Below are 14,514 nucleotides of genomic sequence, written 5' to 3' on the forward strand. Positions count from 1 at the left end.
GGAATATTACTTTTCTATAGAAAAGAATGAGCAAGATGCTCTAGAAAAATCTGGAAAGTCCTCTATGAATTTATACAAAATGAATGTACTGAGTATAAATAATAGTAATGTTGTGAGATGACTAGTTGTGAATGAATTTGCTATTCTCAGTGATACAGTGATTGAAGACTGTTCTGAGGACTTATGATGAAAAATGCTATCCATACTCAGAGAAAGAATTAAATGGATTTGAGTACTGATTGAAACATACTTTTAAAAATACAACCTTACTTTTCTTAAGGGTTTTTTTTTTTGAGGGGAGATATATTTCCTTTTGCAACATGACTTATATAGAAATTTTTTTTCATCACTTCACATGTACCTTCTCAAGGGGAGTTGGGAAGGGATGAAGGGAGAAAATCTAGAACTCAAAGTCTGAAAACAAATGTAGGAGCAGCTAGGTGGTGCAGTGGATAAACCACCAGCCCTGAAGTCAGGAGGACCTACTTTCAAATTTGGCCTCAGATACTTAATAATACTTTGTAGCTGTGTGATCCTAGACAAATCACTTAACCCCAATTGCCTCAGCAGAAAAAAAAAGTAAAGAAAATTATTTTACATGTATCTGGAAATTTTATATATGTATATGTACATATATACTCACACACACACATATATATATATATACATACATATATTTACGTACACATACATATAAACAGAAGTAAAGAGTATATCAAGTTAAACCCAGCTTTCCTCTGTCCCCTTCTGAACTGCCTTTTGTTCTTTATTATGCATTTTAAATGCTTCATTATGTAATGCCGGAGAAACTGAGGCAAGATAGATATTAGAGATTTTTTAATATTTTATTTGAAAGGGAGAGATTTACTGAGACTAAATGGATCCATGGTTTGGTCCCCGGGCTGAATGAGACTAAGATCTCCAAGAATCCAGCAAACGATGAGAGTTCTCAATGACATATATACATATGACTCAGATATAGGGGGCAGATCGAGGCAGGGGCAGAGTCCCTCTCTCAGCATCCTGACTCTGCCCCTGCCTCGATCTGCCCCCTATATCTGAGACTAACAATCCGGTTCTAACAGGGTGAGAGGAGGCATGGGGCACATCTGATAATTGGGATTAGAGTGAGGAAAGGCACCCAACATTCTGATGGTACCTAAAATAGAAGGTCTTTCTCCTTATCTGGATCATCATGATGAGGAGGGAAGGGTGGTTGAGCAGAACAATTATAAACTGAGGCAGAACAATTCAGGGTAACTGAGGCAGGACAATTTAGGGAAACTGAGTCAGAACAATAAAATAGAACTAGCATAACAATTAATATATGGATTTTTTTTGGTCTATCAATATCTTCCCTAGTACTCCTTCACAGCTCTTCCCTGAAAACATGGAAACCTTTCCTTGTAACAAGTAGAAATAGTAGCGAAAACAAATTTGCCCATAATCTTTTCTAAATACATCTGGCTCACACTGCACCTATAGTTCAACTTCTTTCTGTAAGGAAGTGGGAAGCAGCTTCATCATCAGTCTTCTGGAGTTATGACTAGTCATTGCATAATTCAGAATCCTTAAGTCTTTAAAGTTGGTTTCTTTTATAATATTGCAGTCATTGTGTACTATAAATTGTTTTTTTCTGATTCTACTCATTTCACCTTGCATCAGTTCATGCAAGTGCCCCCAAGATTTTCTGATACCATCTCTTTCATTCTTTCTTTTTTTTTTAACTATGGACTTTTATTTTCTTTTTTTAAATTAATTTTATAATTATAACATTTTTTGACAGTACATATGCATAGGTAATTTTTTTTACAACATTATCCCTTGTACTCCCTTCTGTTCTGATTTTTTCCCCTCCTTCCCTCCACCCCCTTTCCTAGATGGCAGGCATTCCAATACATATTAAATATCTTATAGTATATCCTGGGTACAATGTATATGTGCAGAACCGAATTTTGTTGTTGTTATTGCAAAGGAAGAATTGTATTTGGAAGGTAAAAATAATATGGGAAGAAAAAAAAATGCTCACAGTTTACACTCATTTCCCAGTGTTCCTTTTCTGGGTGTAGCTGATTTTGTCCATCATTGATCAATTGGAATTGGATTAGCTCTTCTCTATATTGAAGATATCCACTTCCATCAGAATACATCCTCATACAGTATCATTGTTGAAGTGTAAAATGATCTCCTAGTTCTGCTCGTTTCACTCAGCATCAGTTGATGTAAGTCTCTCTAAGCCTCTCTGTATTCATCCTGTTTGTCATTTCTTGCAGAACAATAATATTCCATAACATTCATATACCATAATTTACCCAACCATTCTCCAATTGATGGGCATCCATTCATTTTCCAGTTTCTAGCCACTATGAAAAGGGCTGCCACAAACATTTTGGCACATACAGGTCCCTTTCCCTTCTTTAGTATTTCCTTGGGATATAATCCTAGTAGTGGCACTTCTGGGTCAAAGGGTATGCACATTTTGATAACTTTTTGGACATAATTCCAGATTGCTCTCCAGAATGCTTGGATTCTTTCACAACTCCACCAACAATGCATCAGTGTCCCAGTTTTCCCACAGCCCCTCCAACATTCATCATTATTTGTCCCTGTCATCTTAGCCAATCTGACAGGTGTGTAATGATATCTCAGAGTTGTCTTAATTTGCATTTCTCTGATCAATAGTGATTTGGAACACACTTTCATATGAGTGGAAATAGTTTCAATTTCATCATCTGAAAATTGTCTGTTCATATCCTTTGACCATTTATCAATTGGAGAATGGCTTGATTTCTTATAAATTAAAGTCAATTCTCTGTATATTTTGGAGATGAGGCCTTTATCAGAACCTTTAACTGTAAAAATGTTTTCCCAATTTGTTACTTCCCTTCTAATCTTGTTTGCATTAGTTTTGTTTGTGCAAAACCTTTTTAATTTGGTGTAATCAAAATTTTCTATTTTGTGATCAATAATGATCTCTAGTTCTCCTTTAGACACAAATTCCTTCTTCCTCCACAAGTCTGAGAGGTAAACTATCCTATGTTCCTCTAATTTATTTATGATTTCGTTCTTTATGCTTAAATCTTGGACCCATTTTGATCTTATTTTAGTATGTGGTGTTAAATGTGGGTCCATGCCTAGTTTTTGCCATACTAATTTCCAGTTTTCCCAGCAGTTTTTGTCAAATAATGAATTCTTATCCCAAAAGTTGGGATCTTTGAGTTTGTCAAACACTAGATTGCTATTTTTATTTACTATCTTGCCCTGTGAACCTAACCTATTCCACTGATCAACTGGTCTATTTCTTAGCCAATACCAAATGGTTTTGGTGACTGTTGCTTTATAATATAGTTCTAGATCAGGTACAGCTAGACCACCTTCATTTAATTTTTTTTTTTCATTACTTCCCTTGAAATTCTCAACCTTTTGTTGTTCCATATGAATTCTGTTGTTATTTTTCCTAGGTCATTAAAATAGTTTCTTGGGAGTCTGATTGGTATAGCACTAAATAAATAGATTAGTTTAGGGAGTCTTGTCATCTTAATTATATTCGCTCGGCCTATCCAAGAGCACTCAATGTCTTTCCAATTATTTAAATCTGACTATTTTTGTGGCAAGTGTTTCATAATTTTGCTCATATAATTCCTGGCTTTCCTTTGGTAGATATATTCCCAAATATTTTATACTATTGACAGTTATTTTGAATGGAATTTCTCTTTGTATCTCTTGCTGTTGGATTGTGTTGGTAATGTATAAAAATGCTGAGGATTTATGTGGATTTATTTTGTATCCTGCAACTTTGCTAAAGTTCTGAATTATTTCTAATAGCTTTTTGGCAGAGTCTTTGGGGTTCTCTAAGTATACCATCATGTCATCTGCAAAGAGTGATAGTTTGATTTCCTCATTTCCTACTCTAATTCCTTGAATCTCTTTCTGGGCTCTTATTGCTGAGGCTAGTGTTTCTAGTACTGTATTGAATAGTAATGGTGATAGTGGGTAACCTTGTTTCACTCCTGCTCTTACAGGGAAAGGTTTCAGTTTATCGCCATTACATATGAAATTTACTGACAGTTTTAAATATATACTCCTTATTATTTTAAGGAATAATCCATTTATTCCTATGCTCTCAAGCGTTTTTAGTAGGAATGGGTGTTGGATTTTATCAAATGCCTTTTCTGCATCTATTGAGATGATCATATGGTTTTTATTAATTTGATTATTAATATGGTCAATTATACTAATAGTTTTCCTAATATTAAACCAGCCCTGCATTCCTGGTATAAATCCCACTTGGTCATAGTGTATTATCCTGGGGATGATTTTCTGAAGTCTTTTTGCTAATATCTTATTTAAGATTTTAGCATCAAAGTTCATTAAGGAGATTGGTCTATAGTTTTCTTTCTCAGTTTTTGATCTACCTGGTTTAGGTATAAGTACCATGTTTGTGTCATAAAAGGAATTTGGTAGGACTTCTTCAATCCCTAATTTTTCACATAGTTTATATAGCATTGGAGTTAGTTGTTCTTTAAATGTTTGGTAGAATTCACATGTAAATCCATTTGGTTCTGGAGATTTTTTCTTAGGCAGTTGGTAAATAGCTTGTTCTATTTCTTTTTCTGAGATAGGACTATTTAGACTGCTTACTTCTTCCTTTGTTAATCTGGGCAAGCTATATTTTTGAAGGTACTCTTCCATTTCATTTAAGTTATCAAATTGATTGGCATAAAGTTGAGCAAAGTAGCTTCTAACTATTGTTCTAATTTCCTCTTCATTAGTGGTGAGTTCTCCCTTTTCATTTTCAAGACTAACAATTTGCTTTTTCTTTTTCCTTTTTTTAATCAGGTTTACTAAGGGTTTGTCTATTTTGTTGGTTTTTTCATAGAACCAACTCTTAGTTTTATTAATTAATTCAATAGTTTTTTTTTTTTACTTTCAATTTTATTAATCTCACCTTTTATTTTTAGAATTTCAAGTTTTGTGTTTGTCTGGGGGTTTTTAATTTGTTCCTTTTCTAGCAATTTTACTTGTGAGTCCAATTGGTTGACCCTCTCTTTCTCTATTTTATGCAAGTAGGCCTGAAGAGATATAAAACTTCCCCTTATTACTGCTTTGGCTGTATCCCACACATTTTGGTATGATGTCTTATTATTGTCATTTTCTTGGGTGAAGTTATTAATTATGTCTATGATTTGCTGTTTGACCCAATCATTCTTTAGTATAAGATTAATTTAGTTTCCAATTATTTTATTGGTCTATTTTCCCCTGGCTTTTTTATTAAATGTAATTTTAATTGCATTGTGGTCTGTTTTGATGGTTGAGGACACACCTGAATGTGAATATGGTCATAACCTCTGTTCATCAACCTGACTTCTAATCTTCTTAGAAAGGACTTGATCAAAGTAAGTTGCATTATCACTAGAAAACTCTCTCTCCATTCCCACCTGAGAGCTATTTGTGGAGCTATTCATCCAACTGACAATTGTTAGCTATAGACTGAAAAAAAGATATCAGGACCATTGGGCAGTGCCATGGAGAAGCTAATCCACATGGAGAAGTGGGATCTGATGACCTCTAAGGCCTTTTCCAGCTCTAAATTTTTGACTACTAAGTGCTTTGCAAGCCTTAAATCTTACACAAATGTCAGCTATTAATTTGCCCCTTCTTGGGAAGTCTGATTGAGATCCTGATATAACATGCCAAGTTCTATTTCAGAAGCAAATAAGGATATGGCAGAGAAACTCTATTGGTAATTGAGATGCCTTTTTCAGAGGAAGAAGCAAAACAAAACTGTTGAGAAACAGAACTGGGTAAACAACAGGTCACAGGAAGGGATATACTTGGCAAGGTCCTCCCTAAATTCTCCTTTCTAATCATTTAATTCTTCGCCTTACTGGGAGGTAATATTTCATCCAAGCATTTAAGATAGTTCTAAAGATTTCCATGGAGCTCTCAAGTTTCCTTAGGAATCCATGTCATTTCTTTCAACCTAGGTATGAGGAAACTCATAGGCAGAGTAAGAGGTCTCTGAGGATCTGACTTTAACTGAAGCATGAGCTTTCTCCAAAAGACTGAAAACATGGGGTGTGGTGGAAAGAATACCAAACTTAGAGAACAGAGATTACTTGGGTGCCCTCTTCTTGGATCACTGACCCAATTCCCAAAAGCATTAACAGCTCAAATCTTCAAAAGGCAATGACCACTACTTCCCTCAGAGATATAAAGGTCACCTTGAGAAATTGGGATTTTTAATAATATTCCTCAGGAGCTCCCGACTGATATGCCACCTGATGATAATCAGCCAAAATTAATTAGTTTTTTAAAAGGTTATTTTACTAAGCAAGTATAGCTAGAATGGTGTTTATGGAACTTTTCCCCTAAATTTGTTTGACTGGACTATACATATTAGTTATGAAGATTTTGTTGTTGGGAGAGGAGGGAGGTGGGAGGTAGAAAGAATAGATTTTTGTTCATTGAAAAAGTTAAATTAAAATATAAAATTAAAAAGTTAAAATAAAAAAAATAAATATCCTATTCAAATTGGATACATCCTTCCTTTCCATACAAGATTCCCTGGAAAATAGGTTCAATTTTCAAAGAGTAAACAATTTGGGGATATTAAAAGTCCTTTTCTCCCTTAATAAAATTCTCATAGAAGTTCTCCTTAAGTCTAGTTCTCTACTGGATTCCAAGATGAGAGCCCCAAAACTAGTTTTCTTCAATGATTTTAGTTCCCAATGTAGACCCTGATGCCAGTCACTGCTGCTCATAGGTATCATCTTTGGAAATACACAAGGGGATCACCTAGTCAATAGTGAGGCAGGAAGGGGCGGGTGAAGTTATTTCTCCTTTTTCCTCCCTTTCCTGTAAGCTTCCCCCACCTCAATCCCTGAAAGGATAATTCCTACTCAGCCATCTTCCCTGTTGGATTTGACCATTACTAGACTTATCTGCATGATTTCAAATTGAATTGCTGTGTTATATACATTGACCTAGAGACCAGTCTGATTCTTTCAGCCAGTCAAAAGATGTTTCTTGTGTGTCTTCTTTGTCTTCATCTAGTTATCAAAGACAAGAGGCACCTAAGTGTTGAAGGAGAGATTGCTGGGCCTAGAGTCAGGGAGACTCTAGTTCAAATTCAATTTCTGACACTTACTAGCTATATACTCTGGCAAGTCATGAAAACTCTATGCACCTCAGTTTTCCCAACTGTAATATTGGTATAATAAAAGCATATACTTTGCAGGGTTGTTTGAAGATCAAATGAGAAAATTTGTAAGTTCCTGGCATTTAGTAGTTGTTAAATATGTTTATTCCCTTCCTTCATTTCGCCTTTATTCCTTCTAATTTAATTAAGGGCTTGTCTATAACTAATCTGCATTTTTGATCATGTCCATCTAGATTTCTTATCCTTCCACAATTACATTTGGAGTAAGGAAATCCAAAGTCCTACACTTGGATTCAAGCAAATAAGCAACATGATTCAGAGAATTAATATGAAAAATAGATTTTGTGAAATCCCTTTCTGTCTCTCCTATCTCTTTCATTCCTTTTCTGTCTGTATCTTCTCAGACTACACCTTCTGGAATTATATACCTCAAAATGGAATTGGAATGATTAATTTTTCTGATACCCAGAGCTAGGATTAAATAGAGAAAGGTAAGTATGCAATAATGGTCAGAACACAAGGCCTGAAGTCAAGAGAAACTGGATTTAATCACCCCACCCCCATTCAGATGCTTAGTAGATGGGTAAACAAATCATTTAATCTCACTTGGTCTCAGCATATCTGTGAAATTAGAGAATCAGCCAAAATGGTTTTTCAAGTTCCTTCGAATTCTAAATCTAAGGAGATGCAGTCTAACATTCCTCTCTTCTTTTTCCACATTCTTTCACTGCTTTCCTTCTCCCTGCTTCAGAGGAGGATTGTCAAAGCTCTCTTAATTCATAGTAAAGTGTAAGTGACTCAATGTGTCATTTATTTGTCTTTTCAAAGAGCAGTGAGTGGCGAGGACAAAACTTGACTCAGAGCAATAAATTTAATGGTAAAAATTCAAATAATGGTGAAGTGGATGGAAATCTTTTGCAACTAGCTTATGTCCTAAGACAAGGCCCTCAAGTTCCTGTTTAAAGATTTCCCTGAATCCTGCAGGATGACTGTTTGCCCTAAAAGGCTTTGACCACAATTTTTATTTAAACTTGTGGAAAGTCAACATATTCTTCATCTGTTTTCTCTTAGGTCAAGAAAATTCAAATGAGGAAGAAAACCACAGACTCTCAGATCACTTGTCTATAGGCAACCAGGTATGCAAGATACAAGCAAATACTATGGTGTATACATGGAGGTAGGGGACCTGCATTCAAATCCTGCCTCTTTCATTGACTACCAGTAGCATTATATTGGGTGAGTTTCAGCCTCAGTTTCCTTAACTTGCAAATAAGGAGGTTTGTCTTTTTCTAGCTCTCTATGAAATCTATATTTTCCCCACATTTTGTTTAAGGAACAAGTCTTTAATTGAACAGGTTTCAGACAGAGTAGGTTATTATAGAACCAGAGGTTTAGAACTAGAAGGACCAAAAGAGATCAACTAGCCCTGCCAGGGATCATCCAAGTAAGAAGAGCTGGAGGTGCAACCTTAGCCCAGGTTCACTAACTCCATATTCATCTCTCTTTTCACCACACCAAACTGGAGATGCTGAAATAGAACACCAAGGAAAATGAGAGAATGACTTTTTTTTTCCTCAGAGAATTCTTGGAATAGCATTAGATACATCAATAGAATAGGTTAGATTTTAGGTTGTTTTGTTTTTTTTTTTAGTTAGGAAGTTTTGTACACATTCCTCCCTTCAAGCCTTTGCTTATATTATTCATCCCATGCTGAAATGTTCTCCTATGCTATCATCCTGATGGCTACTCATCCTTCGAGACCCAATTGAAGTCCTTCCTGTTCCATTAGGCTTTTGACCAATCTAGCGCCAAACCTGGATAGCATCACTTTTTTTGTCATCCTCCCATAAAACATCTTTTCATGGGAAGAGATCCTTTCTATCTAACTAGACTGTAAGCTTGTAGAGGACAGGAATAGTGCCTTTGCATGCCTACTACAGCATTTAATAGCTGTTCAAGGAAAATTTGCTGATATTAGTTGATGAAAGTCCTTAAAAGCAATGACAAGTGTATTTTGTCTTTGTCTCCTCAGCATATAACACAGTGCCTGGAATGCATTGATGGATCAATGAATAGATGGACAAATAGATTGTTGATGGATTGCCTGAAATTTCTCAGAATTGGAAGCTCTCTCCTCTCTTGTCATCACCCCCATTCCCTTCTTTCTCTCTTGCTTCCTTCTCTTTCTCTTCTTTCTCCTCCCCTTCTTCTCTTCTTCTCTCCCTTTCTTTCTAAATCTTTCCCCTCTTCTCCTCTCTCCTTTCCTTCTCTCTTCTTTCCTCTCCTCTTCCTTTCTCTCTCTTTCCCTTCTCACTCTACCCCTACCCTTTTCTCCATTTCTTTCCTCTCCTTTCCTCTCTACTCCCTTCCCCTGCTCTCTCTTCCTCTCCTCCCTTCTTCTTCTTTTCTCTCTCCTCCCCTCCTCTTCTTTTTTCTCTTCCTCTCTTTTCCCTTCTCTTTTCTTCTCCTCTACCTTGTTTTTCTCTCCTCTTCTTTATTCTCCCTTCCCCTCCCTTTCTCACTAATCTTTTCCACTCCTCTCCCTTCCTTCTCTCCTACCCACTCCTCCTCTTCTCTCCTGTCTCCCCCTTCCCTCTCTTCCCCTCTCTTATTTTCTCCTTGAAAATGGAGTTAGTGACCTGTTCCTTTAGCTACCTTGAAGGAAAGAGATTCCAGAATCCCCTACCATGTTGGCTGAAGCTGTAAGTGAGCAGTGAATGTATCCTCCTTCTGTATGATAAAGTTTTACTTCTAGGACCTGGTTCCAATCTTAATTCTGCATCTTACACCTGTATATCCTAGGATAAAAGACTACCTCCCTGTGTGTCAATTTACTCATCTATAAAATGAGGGGGCTGGACCTGTCAGAGCTGGATCATATAACTTCAATTCATTTAACTCACTTCTTCCCTTCATTCTCACCTTCACCCTCAAGATTATGATGCTGAGGAAATAACTTGCTCACAGCTACTCAGCAATTAAGAGAGTTAACAATAAACCTGGGAACTCCCTCCCAAGCTTTCTGATTCTAAGACCAGCTGCTATGGCAGCTAGATTAGAATGTTGGTTTCCTTCCATTTCTGTATGTTGGAAGATGGGGTTGAACTTGTCATGGGGGGTGAGGTGAGATGAGGACTAACAGCCGAATAAGTTAAATTATGCTCCAAGGAGAACCAGCAAAAGTAAAAAGTTCAGGCACTTCAAGAGGATTAATAAGGAATCAAACTTCTGTTCACACCAGAGTAATCTCAGTCTGAAAATTGTGGACTCCCAGAATATTTGAACAGAGTTCAAAGGAACTTTAGAAATCACCCCATCCAACCTCTTCTTTTTACAAATGAGGAAGCTAATGTATATATAGAACGTATTAGTCAAATCTTCTCCCTCTCCAGTCTCAAATGATTAACCAATGAGGGCAAATTAATTAAATTATAACTGGAAACTCAAAGTGGAAATTGTTCCAGATCTTTGGCAGTAATTAAAGCTGCCCTTTTCATTTCTTGCATTTAGCAAAAAAAATATGAGAAGGATTAGGACACTTTCCTTTGATCCTTCAAGGAGAGAATCTTGATTGACTATTTTCTGCATATGTATGGATGAGGAATATGCTGTTGCTACTGTTTGTGCTTCATTCTCAAAAGGATCATGACATTAGGGAGATGATTCCATGATAGGCAAGTGAATTGGATTTAAGTGAGGGAGGTCTGTGTAAAGTCACCTACCTCATTTTCCCCTCCAGAGCCATCTGTGATGCAGGGATCAGATATGGATCAAGCTGACTGGAGTTGGTCTTGGATGCAATGGGAGACCGTGGCCTTTTTAAGCTAAGGTTTTCAACAGGTCTCAGTTTGACTGAAGCTGCACCTATTCAGTGATTAATATTAGGCAGCAATTGAGAAAAGAGTCTCCTCTTTCACCTAGTCCAAAAATAAAACTAAATAAAGTGGATGAAGAATATGAATGTTAGTACACATAACACTTTATATGATCAAAATAAGGTCCTTACTGAGTGTGAGTATGTTTTTCAGACATCACCTTCCATACTTGAGTTTCAGTGATCTCCATCCTACCCTTACCCCCTAGTCCATTACTCTGGTATCCTAGTTTTATTCTAGTCAAATTATTTTCCTCTTGATTTCTACTTTTCTTTAATTCTAGCCTTTTTGTATTCTCTCACACTGGCCTACATTGCAATATAATCTTTATTTCTTCATAGGATCACAGATTTAGAATTAAAAGGAACCTCAGGGATCACCTAGTTCAATCCACCTTCTCTATGATTCTCACCCCCAACTTATAGATGAGGAAACAGACCCAAGAGAGTAAAGTAACAGTACTTAGATTTGAACTCAGGTCCTCTGGTTCTAAACTGAACTTCACTAGAGATGGAATTCTGGTCTGAAGTCAGGAATAATAATAGCATAATAATTATTAACACCTTCCTCTCAGGGTTGTTGTGAGGATTGAGAGAGATAATATCTGTAAAGCATTTAGCACAGTGCCTGGTACATGGTAAGCTATATAGAAATACTAGCTATAAATGTTAGGAAGACCTGAGTTCAAATATGGTCTCAAACAGATACCAGTTGTGAGGCCCCAGAAAAGTCACTTGACTTTTGTTTAACCCATTTTCCTCAACTGTTAAATGGAGATAATAATACCTACCTCCCAGGGTTGTTTTGAGGATCAAATGAAATATTTGTAAAATGCGTATCATAATGGCTACCACATAGTAGGTCCTTAATAAACACATCCTTCCTTCCTTCCTTCTTTCCTTCCTTCTTTCTTCCTTCCTTCCTTCCTTCCTTCTTTCCTTCCTTCCTTCCTTCCTTCCTTCCTTCCTTCCTTCCTTCCTTCCTTCCTTCCTTCCTTCCTTCCTTCCTTCCTTCCTTCCTTCCTTCCTTCCTTCCTTCCTTCCTTCCTTCCTTCCTTCCTTCCTTCCTTCCTTCCTTCCTTCCTCCCTCCCTCCCTCCCTCCCTCCCTTACTTTCCACTGTGTTGCTAAGCCACATTCTGCTTTGATTTAACACTGCCCTCTGATTCCATTTCTCCCAAGAAGCCTGCTTAAAGTGAAGGACAAGGCAATAATATAACCCTCCCTCAGAGCATGATTTAACCTAATTCTTCCCCAGTTTCCAGTCTGCTTATAGAAACCAAAGGCAATCCCCCTATGTTGGAGAAAAAAAGAGCCTTACTTTTCCATCTTATTTTGTTCAATTGACACCTTGGGGACAAGGAAAAAGTGTGGTATCAAGGAAAGAATATTAGATCCAGAGTGAGAGGTTCTGGGTTCAAATTCTATCTCTTCTGGTTCTTAGCTATGTGACCTGGAACATATTACTTTATTTTGTAGGACTTCATCAGTTTCCTTATCTGTAAAATATGGGTATTGGATCTCTAAGGTCTTCATCTGTTCTACATCCATGCACCAATCATGTTCAATTAATTAGCCAACATCTATTTGTTTTCATTAAAGTGCAATGGAAAACATTAATTAAAAGACAAATGCAGTGAAGGGGAAATGCAGTCCCTGAAGGTGAATAGTACAGTTTGGTCATAAGAAAGGTACCATCATACAAACATTCTGACATTTTGCTAGGAGTAGACAGCATGAAGCTGGCTTATATCTTGCCCCATAACATCCCTATCTCCTATTTAGCTAGAGGCCAGAGAGTACGGCTGCTATCCCCCTGATACTGAACCCCAGCTGACATACTTACTCCTCAGCAGCTGGAAGCTGGAGAACTGTGAATATTCTACTGATAGCAGACCCATCTCTTTCCAAAAGGAAAGGGGACCTAGGCTGAGTGTCATTCTTACCTGGGGACATCAAAGAGAGCTGGTCACTTAGAGATTATCAATGACCTGTCTGGCAGGAGCCTTCTAGACTGATGCTGAAAGTTCTTCTAAGAGGCGGATGTTTGTTGGAAGATCTCTTCTTTCCCCAAAGCATCAAATGGTGAGAGAACAGGGGTTTGGGTCTGGAAAGAAGCAAGGTAGGAAGAACACTAGAAATAATCAAATCCAATTGTGTGCTGGTTTTTTTCTCTGGGTTGTTGGCTCAGCATCCAGAATGGCTAGTGAAGTTTTGCAAGGAGATCAATTTTCCTGTGACTGCCCAGAGACTGCAGAACTCATGGGAAGCTTCTTTCCAGATGTTACAGATATTTATTCTTCTACTTCCAGCAGTTAGAATGAAAAGCTGGCTCTTTCTCACTGGAAGATGTCCCCTAACCCAAGCATTTGCTTTATTCATCTTTCTCTCTTTTTCTTTCTCTTCCTTCCCTCCCTCTAGCATCCCAGGAGAGGGAAGAGGAGGAGGAGCCACTGTGGCTATTGGGTCTGTGGGAACCAGTTAGCAAGTGGAAAGGGAGGGCAGAGTTGCTTCCAAATCAGCTGATAATAGATTTCCCCATGAAAGAAGAACCTAGCATTTTGGGATTTAATAGGCTGTGCTCCCTCCTTTTCACAAATGCTGCCATTTATTATGTGTTAGCTATAGACAGGATTTAAAACATGTAGGAACAATCAACTGAGCAATCAAATAACAAGGATTTATTAAGCAGCTGCTATATGTTAGATACAGTGCTAAGTGATAGAGGAACAAAAACAAAAGTAAAATAGTCATTAAACTCAAGGAGTTTACATTCTAATAGGAGAAAGAGGTCGGTATATAATTATATAGAAAGCAAAGAGTAACCTTGGATGGGAAGGCTTCAGGAACTGAGTGGGCCAGGAAAGACCCTTGAAAAGATTGCTCTTATGCCAGGTTTTGAAGAAAACCTAAGACCTAAAGAATAAGATGGGCAGAAGAAAACCATTCCAGGCATGGAAAGCTATGAGTGAAGAGGCATGGAAACAGTAGATGGCATAACAAGTATCAGTATGGCTAGAAAGTTGGATACATGGAAGGGAGCAATGAGCACATGGTAACTCTATTTCTTGTCTTTATTTTTCCTGATATTAGGAAAATAAGTATTCTGAGGTGGACATTTGGGAAATTTTCTTGGTGAGTTCTCACTAGTGATCAGAATTGGTAGCAGAATCCAGTGGAATTGGTAATGTTAGCTTAGGAGTTTAGGGATGATCTAGCAGCAACCTTGTGGACATTAGTAGTCTAGAGAGATGACAAAGTGGCAAAGAATCTAATCCAGTAGCAGTTGAAGCCAGTAAGGAATGAATCCAGAAGTTAGATGATGGCTGGCATAGTTCTCTTAGCCAGCATCTAAGCAGAAAGAGGGAGAGAGGGCAACCCCCCTCCCTAGCAGCAGAGTAGCCTCAGCCTGACTCAGAACAACCCAATCTAAGAGAGCAGAGCAATTTGTGTCCTGCCAACCAAGAGCTTTACCGAAG

The 14,514-nt window shown here is 37.5% G+C and overlaps 1 protein-coding gene across 1 annotated transcript in view; it reads right to left on the reverse strand.

Moving 5' to 3' along the window:
- The window catches only part of CHRNA2 (cholinergic receptor nicotinic alpha 2 subunit), a 29,868-nt gene extending 16,761 nt beyond the window's left edge, over positions 1-13,107 (reverse strand). The window contains exons 1-2 of the mRNA XM_074288377.1: positions 12,982-13,107; positions 10,885-11,026 (exon numbers count right to left, since the gene is read on the reverse strand). Coding sequence (XP_074144478.1) covers positions 10,885-11,026; positions 12,982-12,991 — 152 coding nt within the window. The 5' untranslated portion in view covers positions 12,992-13,107. The remainder of the gene's footprint in view (positions 1-10,884; positions 11,027-12,981) is intronic.
- Positions 13,108-14,514: the final 1,407 nt, after the last annotated feature.

The sequence above is a fragment of the Sminthopsis crassicaudata genome, chromosome 2 (genome assembly GCF_048593235.1).
Source record: "Sminthopsis crassicaudata isolate SCR6 chromosome 2, ASM4859323v1, whole genome shotgun sequence".
Taxonomy (NCBI): Eukaryota; Metazoa; Chordata; class Mammalia; order Dasyuromorphia; family Dasyuridae; genus Sminthopsis; species Sminthopsis crassicaudata.